General features: G+C 50.0%; 2 protein-coding genes across 2 annotated transcripts; one reads left to right on the top strand and one right to left on the bottom strand.

Annotated features, from left to right (window-relative positions):
- Positions 1–194: 194 nt before the first annotated feature.
- Positions 195–6,707, bottom strand: WHR1 (winged helix repair factor 1). Its single transcript, XM_082848847.1, has 7 exons — positions 6,510–6,707; positions 6,216–6,352; positions 2,465–2,560; positions 2,036–2,175; positions 1,089–1,186; positions 830–977; positions 195–628 (listed from the first exon to the last, which is right to left on the bottom strand). The coding sequence occupies exons 1-7, from the start codon at positions 6,607–6,609 to the stop codon at positions 583–585; spliced, it is 765 nt and encodes a 254-aa protein (XP_082704973.1). The 5' UTR covers positions 6,610–6,707; the 3' UTR covers positions 195–582.
- Positions 6,708–6,926: 219 nt separating this feature from the next.
- DXO (decapping exoribonuclease) lies at positions 6,927–9,243 on the top strand. The gene is made up of 7 exons (XM_082847940.1): positions 6,927–7,144; positions 7,349–7,750; positions 7,913–8,148; positions 8,236–8,455; positions 8,579–8,714; positions 8,864–8,958; positions 9,044–9,243. Exons 2-7 carry the CDS (start codon positions 7,395–7,397, stop codon positions 9,192–9,194), a joined length of 1,194 nt encoding a protein of 397 aa, XP_082704066.1. The 5' UTR covers positions 6,927–7,144; positions 7,349–7,394; the 3' UTR covers positions 9,195–9,243.
- Positions 9,244–9,312: the final 69 nt, after the last annotated feature.

Consider the following 9,312-nt stretch of genomic DNA (forward strand, 5'->3'; position numbering starts at 1 on the left):
ACAGAAATTCTGTGGTTTCGGAGATCAGGCACACCCTCAGCATGCCAGAGGGGGAACTGACCTCAGTGTCCCTTTTTAATCTCTGAACAATGAGGCAAAGCTCAGGCCCAACTTTGGCTTTACCTCTACCCCCAAAACGAGGTGCCCGAACACACGTGTCACATTAAACAAAAGACATCCAGAAAATATCACAGGCAGAAGTACTTTATTTGGCAATTTCAACCCAACATGTAGGGAAAAGAACCCTGTCCTCCACTGGCAGCCTCACCAGAAACCCCTCCTTCCTATCCCAAGACAGAACAGTGGCAGCACCTTGCTGCATGAAAGGCAGCAGCCATGGCCTTGGCGCCGTTTCTGGCTCCACTTGCATGAAAGGGCAGAGAAGCATTGCCCAAACCCCCCACTGGGTCAGAGCCCAGGTAAACAGCAGCAGTCACATCTGACCCTCTGCAGAGACACGAGCCCAACACTCATCCTGGCTCCCAAGCCTTCCCAAGGTGACCCTGTCTCAGCCAGGGCAGCCAGCACTCCTGGGCCCCTTGCTCCCCACTCCGGGGAGCTGTGCAACGACGAGCAGATTCCTCATGTCTCTGGCAGGCGGAGAAGGGTTCCAGAAGTGGTGGAGACACTGTGCAAGAGAAAGACAAGGCTGGAGCCAGACACCTAGGCCTAAGGTCTGAGGAGAACTGAGTCTGGCGGAGGATGTTCCCGGGTTCCAGAGAACGAGAGAGGAGCTGGGCTCTGCTAGTGAATGAAGCGCGAGTGGGGAGAAAACCCAACCTTGGGTCATTACACCGCCATCTGCCGGAGGCGGGGGGGCAAGACTCACCAGTCCACCAGCTGGGCCCCAATGAGGTCATGCACATGGTAAGCGAGGCCGAGTCGTGCCGCGGCAGGTGCCCGCCGGCCCAGGAGCTCTGAAAGGAGCAGCTCCCGGTACTTGGCCTTTCGGACCATGCCGAGTACAGCCTGGCGCCCTGGAGGAGAGGTGGCACAGGAGAGGGGAACGGTGAGTAAGGCCTGGAGGCCTGAGGAGTCACCAAAGAGTGTTCTTGAGGGGTTGCGGGCCTGAGCTGCAGACAGGATACCTTTAACAAAATATTTGATGAATCTCCCAGCTCCAGGCACGGCTAGCCACCAACTTCCAGCATCTCGGACAGTGAGGACCCCGGCATTCACCAGCTGCCTAAGAAGGGGGAGATGAGGCATCGCTCTGAGAACCCTCTCTCCTCCCGCCCACTAATGTTTGGACACTAAGTCTCCAGAAGCCTGGGCACCCAGGCAAAGGGACTGGATGACAGAAGCCCAGCCTGGAGCAGTTCTCTGCTCACACCACGCTGCTCAGTGCCCCGTGCCCTTGCTTGCTCTGTTCTCCTACCTGACTGCCCTCCCCCAACTCTTTCTTCTCCTGTTATCATTACATGTTCACTGAAACAGCTCCTCCTCTCCAACGCCCTCCTTGACCACACGCCCTGACACACTCTCAGTCCCACCACCAGGGGAGAAACAGAGGCCTTTCTCCCGAGCTCCTGCCACTTCCTACGCACACCCCACCATAGCTCTTCCCGCATCTTACTGAAAAAAAAGTTTATAAAATGCTTTCATGTATACCATGGGTTACAAAGTAGGGAGCTGGAGCCAGACCCAGCCTCCTGAAACGATATTTCTATTTAGCCCTTGCCCGGTTGTTGTTCTTTTGAATGTGAATGCTTTTGGGGCATCACGGCTGCTACCATTCTCTATTCCCTTGGTCTCAGCATGATTCCCATCAGGCATTTATGGCTCCTGCCAGGCCTCTCTCTCTATTTGATTAGCCACCCAGATCTCTTAAATTGTAGTCCAGGGCTCTTTCCAAGGCCCCAGATGGGAGAGGCCTCTTCTCTTGGGGGCGGAGCACAAATTTAGGTCATTTTGTTAAAAAGAAGAGTAAGCGTTTTTAACAGGTTCACCAGAAGAAAGAGGACAAGGCTGGATGGGACTGGAGGGAGGTAGGGAGGGGCCAGATGCCTGATTCTGTTGGTCCCGCAGGTCTCACGTGATTTCTGGGTCCCTGAAGCCAAAGGTCTGAATCATTTGGTCCTGCTGGAAGCTAAGGTCACTACAGGCTGGAAGTACTGAAGCCAGAAACTTCTGCACTGCACCAGCGTATGGGCGGCCATCACAAGCCTTGAGGACCTGGAACCAGAAATGAGACACAAGGTCTGGTCCCACCTTCACCCCCAACTGACCTCTATCCCCAAGACAACATTTCTCTTCCTATGTTTTTCCTTCTAATCAGGTCCTTCTACCTCTCATGCTTTTCCTCTTCCTCTTCTTCCTCTCCCTCATACCAATACTTACCAGAGACCTGTGCCCTCTCTGTGAGATGTGAGGTGGGGGACTTGTCTCTCTTCTTTTTATTTCCATTCCCTAATTTCCCTGTACCCCCTCCCCTGGCCCCCATGACACACACAGTCACACGCACTCTGGTCCTATAGTCCTCAGTGAAGATGATTCCTTGGGCGTCCAAGTCGAAGCCTAGTTGGATGATTCTGATCTCCCCCTGCTCTTGAAGCGCCTTCTGTCTCCACAGAGATGACAATGAAAAGAAGGGTGTCAGGGTAAGATGCTCTGCTATACTCTGGACACCTGTGCAGGGAGATTTTGTTTGCAAGTATTGGGGAGTTTTTTCCTCTAAAAAACTAAGGAAAAATTATGGGGAGAGAGAGAATCAAGTGGATCACCAAATAGTCTCTTCCAATTAGTCTTTCACCCACTCACCTTATCAGTTATCTGTTAAACAATCAATACATATTTTCTAAGACCAATCATAGGCAGACACTAAGATAAAATAGTGATTAAGACATGGGCCCTGCCCTCAAGGATTAACAGTCTAGATTTTGGGTGGAGAAGGTGGAGAGGAATATGGGATAAAATGTTTAAAACAAATAAAAATAAACCAGGACTTGTGTTTCTAGGAATATAGCAAGACTAACTCACCCACTGAAAATTAAGTAAAATGCTGCAAAAAATATTATTTAAAAATTGTTTAAGCATTAAAGAGCTCACAAGATAATAAGGAATTACCAGACTAATATAATATCTAAGTGAAAACAAGAACTCATAGAAGTAATTGGGGGACTTCCCTGGTGGCACAGTGGTTAAGAATCTGCCTGCCAATGCAGGGTACACGGGTTCAAGCCCTTGTCCGGGAAGATCCCACATGCCACGGGGCAACTAGGCCCGTGCACCACAACTACCGAGCCCGCACTCTAGAGCCCTCGAGCCACAACTACTGAAGCCCGCGTGCCTAGAGCCCGTGCTCCACAACAAGGGAAGCCACCGCAATGAGAAGCCCACAACGAAGAGTAGCCCCCGCTCACAGCAACTAGAGAAAGCCCGCATGCAGCAACGAAGACCCAACGCAGCCAAAAATAAATAAATAAATGAACAAAATTTTTTAAAAAAAGAGATAATAAGGTATGGGAAGTATTTGAAGAGCCAATAACAAAGTCACAAAAGTACATTAATCCAACTCGTATAAACTCACAGAATAGACAAAATAGTAATCAGTGAGGAAATGAAAGATTTCAATAATTTTAGTTACTAAGAAATTAGTAACTGAATAATGCACATTCTTTTCAAATACATAGAATATTTAGCAAAACTGACCACATAGCACAAAGCATGTCTCAATAAGCTTCAAATGACTGAAATCATATTGTGTATGTCCTATGGCCATAATATCATTTATGCCAGAAATCATTAACAACAAGGTAATTAGAAAATGTTTAGGAAGTAAGACATACATTTCTAATCAACCCAGTAAGTCAAAGAAAAAAGTCACAAAGGAAATTAGAAGATATTTTGAAATGAATGATAATGAAAACATATACCAAAACTTGACAGATGATATAGATATATTTCAGAACTTAGGGGGAAACTACAGTCTGACATGCATCTATTAGAAAAGAATAGAGGTTAAAAATTAATGGGGAAAAAAAGTAAAATAAACCCAACAGTAGAGGGGAAACATAAATGAGATGGAAAACATGCATGCAAGAGAGAGCAACAAAGCTAAATGATAATTCTTTGAAAGACTATTAAAATTGATAAACCCTGGTGAGACTGACCAAGAAAAAAGGGGGAAAGGGGAACCTAGAAAAAGCAGATAACCAACATAAAGAATGAAGAAAGGATCATCACTCAAGATTCTACAGACAATAAAGTGAGATTACAAACTTTATGCCAATAAATTTGAAAATTTAGATGAAATTGACAAATTCTTAAAAAATACAATTTCTTCCACTAGAATGGGCAAAATGGGATATATTCATAAAACGGAAATCTATGAAAATGAATTAACTATAGCTACATGTAACAACTCGGATGAATCTCAAAAATATTCATCTAATGAAACAAGATGTAAATAAGTACATACGGTATGATTTTGTTTATATCAAGTTCAAAACTAGGTAACTAAGCTATATAGCTTATGGATAAACATATAGATGGCATAAGGAAAACCAAGGGAATGATTATCATACCAGTCAAGTATGTCACCTCCCAGGGACTTAAGACATTTTGATCAGAGAACGATTTATGTGGGTTATTGGTCGTGTTGTACAGTCTGACTTGGGTGACGGTTAAGTGGGTATTTGCTTTATAAACATTCTTTAAATTGTGTGTGTTTATATTTTCTTTTGTGCAATTTTAAAGCTTTTCTAAAATTTAAGCTAACACCAATAGGTTAAAAACAACAAATACTCTATAAGGAGTGGTTCTGACTTGCTTCCTTAAGAGACTGGAGCTAGTCTCCATCTTCCTTTTCTTCTATTCTTTCTTCCTGACAGGTTGCCAAGTGCTAAATTCAACTGGATATTATTTTACTTGACCTCATCACAGACCACCGCCTTGAATCACAGGTTCTAACACTGCCACTGAACCACAAATTTTAAGGCACATTAAGAATCACTTGAGGCAGTAGCTTTAAAATGTAGATTCCAAGGTCCTACCTCAAGAAATCTTAATTCATTCACACTGAGAGAGTCCCAGGAACCTGTAGTTTTGAATAAGCAGTCCAGGTAATTTGATACATGTAGAACTCAGGACATACTCTGAGAAACACTGCCTTAAATGCTGGTATCTCCCAGCATTGGGAATTTGGCTCTATTATCTGTCACTGCAAACCTGGGGTCCTTAACCTTTGGCCTCAGAGGATCTGTGAAACAATCCCCTGCCCCCCCAAATTGTACATAGGCCATATATATATATATATATATATATATATATATATATATATATATATATATGCATTTTTCTGGAGAGAGCCATAGCTTTCATTGTCTTCTAAAGTTTGTGAAAAAAAAAAAAAAATATATATATGCATTTTTCTGGAGAGAGCCATAGCTTTCATTGTCTTCTAAAGTTTGTGAAAAGGTTAAAAACTGCTCCTCTCCTCCCTCTTCCTATCAATCTCATCCATATCCACAGACTGAACAACTGCTCACATCTCGATGACTTCCAGTTCTGTATGAGTGGCCCAGAATTCTCCAAACCCTCACCCAACTGTCTACTGCCCAGTTGCCTTTGGATGCCCCACAAGCACCTCCAACTCAACTTGTGCAAAATCAAACACATCATCTGCCCCCAACAATTCAATGTTCTCCTACTCTATTCACTCCACCAACTACTCAGTCATCCAGAAAATCCGAAAGTTATTCTGGATTCCTCCCTCTTCCCACTCTCCACATTCCTCACCCATCCTCTCCCTCCCTATACACTGCCCTCATTTAGGCCTTCACCTGTTCTCAGCTGCAATATCTTCCTAATTGATCTCTCTACCTCATCTCACTGCTTCCAATCCATGCAAAACACCGTTCTCTCTCCTGTTGAACATTCTCTACCAGCTCACCGCCTTCAATGGAAGATGGAAATACTGACGTACAAGGCCTGTCCTAATCTGACGTCTGCCTGCATTCCTAGCGCTGTAGGCTCGAACCACGCACGGTGACTCAGTTTCCCCAAAAGCTTCGCTCTTCCACCTTCATGATTTGGCATGCTCTCTGTAGCATTCTCCTTGGCACCGCAGTGCCTGGCGCAATGCCTGGCCCAGAAAGACCCAACGCTTGCTGAATGGCAGAATAGCTGGTGGACCGAGTGAGTGATGGGGAGAACCTCGTAAGTGCCCGCAAGGCACGGAAGCGCCTTCGGTCGGTCGCTCTGACGCCCCTCACCAGCTGCCGGTCAGCCACCGTCCGGTCGGGCACTAGGCTGTACACCTGGCTCCTCAGCGCGATGGGCGGTAGCGCATCCTCAAACAGGACTCGCGGGAACAGCCGCAGTAGCTCCGCAACTGCCGCACGCGCAGACCCTGGGAGGAGAGACCGGGTCACTGAGACGTGAACGGGGGCGGGGAGAAGCGGGGGTACGACCCTGGGGGTGCTGTTGTCCCAACATACAGGGTTACCAGAGGTGAAGCCCCTCCCACCTGGGGGTCTTTAGCCTCGCCCCGGGGTTGCCATAGTTACCTGACTCTCCCCGCAAAGGATCTGCCTCTACATCCCCTCCTTCCCGCCGCCTCTTCTGTCCGAAGGCCTCCGGGACCAGGCGATGCCTCTTCCGGTTCATATCCCGGGATCCTGTGGATGCGGGGAAGAGGTAGACAGATACTGAAGGAAGAGAACACGAAAATAGCCATCCGGCGCAGAGGAGTGACGCACGGGCTCCCTGGGCGTCCCCCCTTCGAGACCAGTCAGCCCGGTCTTAATAGGCCGACGTAGTGACGAAAGGGGCGTCAACTTGTCATCCCTTTGGCCCTTGCTGGGAGGGGCGGTGCCAATACAGATACAAGCGCCACCCTCATTGGCTGAGGCCCCACGTCCGCTGCTGATTGGCTTCCTCTGAGAGCCACAAGTCGGGAGAGGCCTGGGAGGTGCGGAGGGGCACAGGTGGCCACGCTGTGATCTCCTTCCTGGTGTAAAGCGCACTGGCGTCCCCCACCCCCAGAAGGGTTAGGCCGCCACTGTCGCTGAGTGATTGCGTCATCGAGAGCGGGGGGGGGGGTCGGGGGCGGACCACCTTTGCATCCCTCTTCGACATGTGAGGTACCTGCCATGACGTCATAGCTCTGTGAAGGTGGAAGTCGAGGTTGGCGCGATTTGAGGTAACCAGATCCTTGATCTGAGCCCAGACATCCTTCCTAACCTCACTGCGTTTGGAGGAACTGGGGGTGGGGGTATAGGTCAAGGGAAAAGGTGTGATGTGCACCTGGCCATGGTTCTGTTTGAGGACATGGGGCCTGCATGTTTCAGATCCAGAGCCTGGCCATCTGGAGGCTTAGTCCTGACTAGAAGTCTCTCTTCTCCAGCCCTTCTCTTTAAAAAGGGAACTTCCCCGTCGTCTCTCAGGACCTCATGAAGTCCAGAGGGACTAAGAGAGGAGCCGAAAAGATAGAGGAAGCCGAGCCTTGGAACAAGGTCCTCCTTCCAGCATCCTCACTGCCCACAGACCCTGCCCTCTACGTTGGACCATTTCCTTTCTACCGGCGCCCTTCTGAACTGGGCTGCTTTTCCCTGGATGCACAACGCCAGTACCATGGAGATGCTCGAGCCTTGCGGTACTACTGCCCACCTCCCACTAATGGTCAAAGCCCCAACTTTGACCTCAGAGACGGATACCCTGATCGATACAGGCCCCGGGATGAAGAGGTCCAAGAGAGGCTGGACCACCTGCTATGCTGGGTCCTGGAGCACCGAGGCCGGCTAGAGGGGTGAGCAAAGCATAGCACCCAAGTAGCTCTAGAGACCTACACCTACACTGTAAAACTGGGAGAGCCAAAGCGGGAGTGGGGTCAGCCTTATGCTATTCTTTGGGGGAGCCGTGTGCGCCAATGCTTGTGTCAGACCTTCAGCCCTTAACTCCTCCCTCTCAGGGGTCCAGGCTGGCTGGCAGGGGCCATAGTGACGTGGCGGGGGCACCTGACAAAGTTGCTGACGACACCATATGAGCGGCAGGAAGGCTGGCAGCTGGCGGCCTCCCGCTTCCAGGGGACACTGTACTTGAGTGAGGTGGAGACGCCGGCTGCTCGGGTTCAGAGGCTTACCCGGCCACCCGTCCTCCAGGAGCTTATGTACATGGGGTACAAGTTCGAGCAGTACATGTGTGCAGGTGAGAACTACCCCCAGCTCTGTGGCCCACTCCCCCTTCCCCAGAGACTGAGACCCCAGCCCTGCTCCTGTTTCTCTTCTTGTGCAGACAAACCTGGAGGCTCCACAGATCCCTCTAGGGAGGTCAACACCAACGTGGCCTTCTGCTCTGTGCTACGCAGCCGCCTGGGAAACCATCCTCTGCTCTTCTCCGGGGAGGTAGACTGCATAGACCCCCAGGCCCCAACCACACAGCCCCCCACCTGCTATGTGGAGCTCAAGACCTCCAAGGAGATGCACAGCCCTGGCCAACGGAAGAGCTTCTACAGGTTCAGGATGGGGGTGGGCAGGTTGAGAGCCTAGGATTGACAGCTGGGAAGGGGACTTGGGGGAAGAGGAAGAGGCTGGAGAGTGGTGGAGGGGTCCCACTGACCCCTTGCCTTTCCTGACAGACGGAAGCTCCTGAAATGGTGGGCTCAGTCATTCCTTCCGGGGGTCCCAAATGTTGTTGCTGGCTTCCGTAACCCAGAGGGTTTTGTCTGTTCCCTCAAGACCTTTCGTACCATGGAGATGTTTGAATACGTCAGGGTAAGGCAATGGTGTCACAGCTCCCACCTGTATCCCCCCCACTGTGCCAAGACCACAGGTCCAGTGTCCAGGGATCTGTAGTCCACCTTCCCCTTCTCCCACCCTCGCCCTCACTGCCAGTCTTCTGCATCCTCCTGGGCTTTCTCCAGAATGACCGTGATGGCTGGAATCCCTCCGTGTGCATGAACTTCTGTGCTGCCTTCCTTAGCTTTGCCCAGAACACAGTTGTCCAGGATGACCCCAGGTGAGGCATTCAGCTCTGTCCCTCCCCTCTGGGTCCCAGAAGCTCAGCCTCCAGCCCTCAACTCGGGACTCCATCTGCCCCGCAGGCTCGTCTACCTCTTCTCCTGGGAGCCTGGCAGCCCAGTCACAGTGTCTGAACATCGAGATGCACCCCATGCCTTCCTGCCTACATGGTACGTGGAAGCCATGACCCAGGACCTCCTGTCACCCCCCAAGACACCCTCCCCCAAGGACTGATGCTTCGCAGGGGCTGGTCCTGTTTCTGTGTGCACAGATAAAGGCATATTTCTAGGTGGTTCTCCCTGCTGTCTTTTGAGCTGTCATCCCCGCCCAACACCTCAGGTTCACACAGGTG

The sequence above is a fragment of the Leucopleurus acutus genome, assembly GCF_964270905.1.
Source record: "Leucopleurus acutus genome assembly, chromosome: 10".
In the NCBI taxonomy this organism is placed as follows: domain Eukaryota; kingdom Metazoa; phylum Chordata; class Mammalia; order Artiodactyla; family Delphinidae; genus Leucopleurus; species Leucopleurus acutus.

Bases quoted from the DNA above. Each gene is read 5' to 3' on its own strand.
- WHR1 (XM_082848847.1), bottom strand. From the start codon at position 6,609: ATGAACCGGAAGAGGCATCGCCTGGTCCCGGAGGCCTTCGGACAGAAG. The intron at 2,176-2,464 runs GTGCGTGTGACT...TTCTGGTTCCAG, and splicing joins CTGAGGACTATAGGACCAGA to GTCCTCAAGGCTTGTGATGG. The intron at 978-1,088 runs GTATCCTGTCTG...CCTCTCCTCCAG, and splicing joins CATCAAATATTTTGTTAAAG to GGCGCCAGGCTGTACTCGGC.
- DXO (XM_082847940.1), top strand. From the start codon at position 7,395: ATGAAGTCCAGAGGGACTAAGAGAGGAGCCGAAAAGATAGAGGAAGCC. The intron at 8,715-8,863 runs GTAAGGCAATGG...GGCTTTCTCCAG, and splicing joins AGATGTTTGAATACGTCAGG to AATGACCGTGATGGCTGGAA. The intron at 8,959-9,043 runs GTGAGGCATTCA...TCTGCCCCGCAG, and splicing joins GTTGTCCAGGATGACCCCAG to GCTCGTCTACCTCTTCTCCT.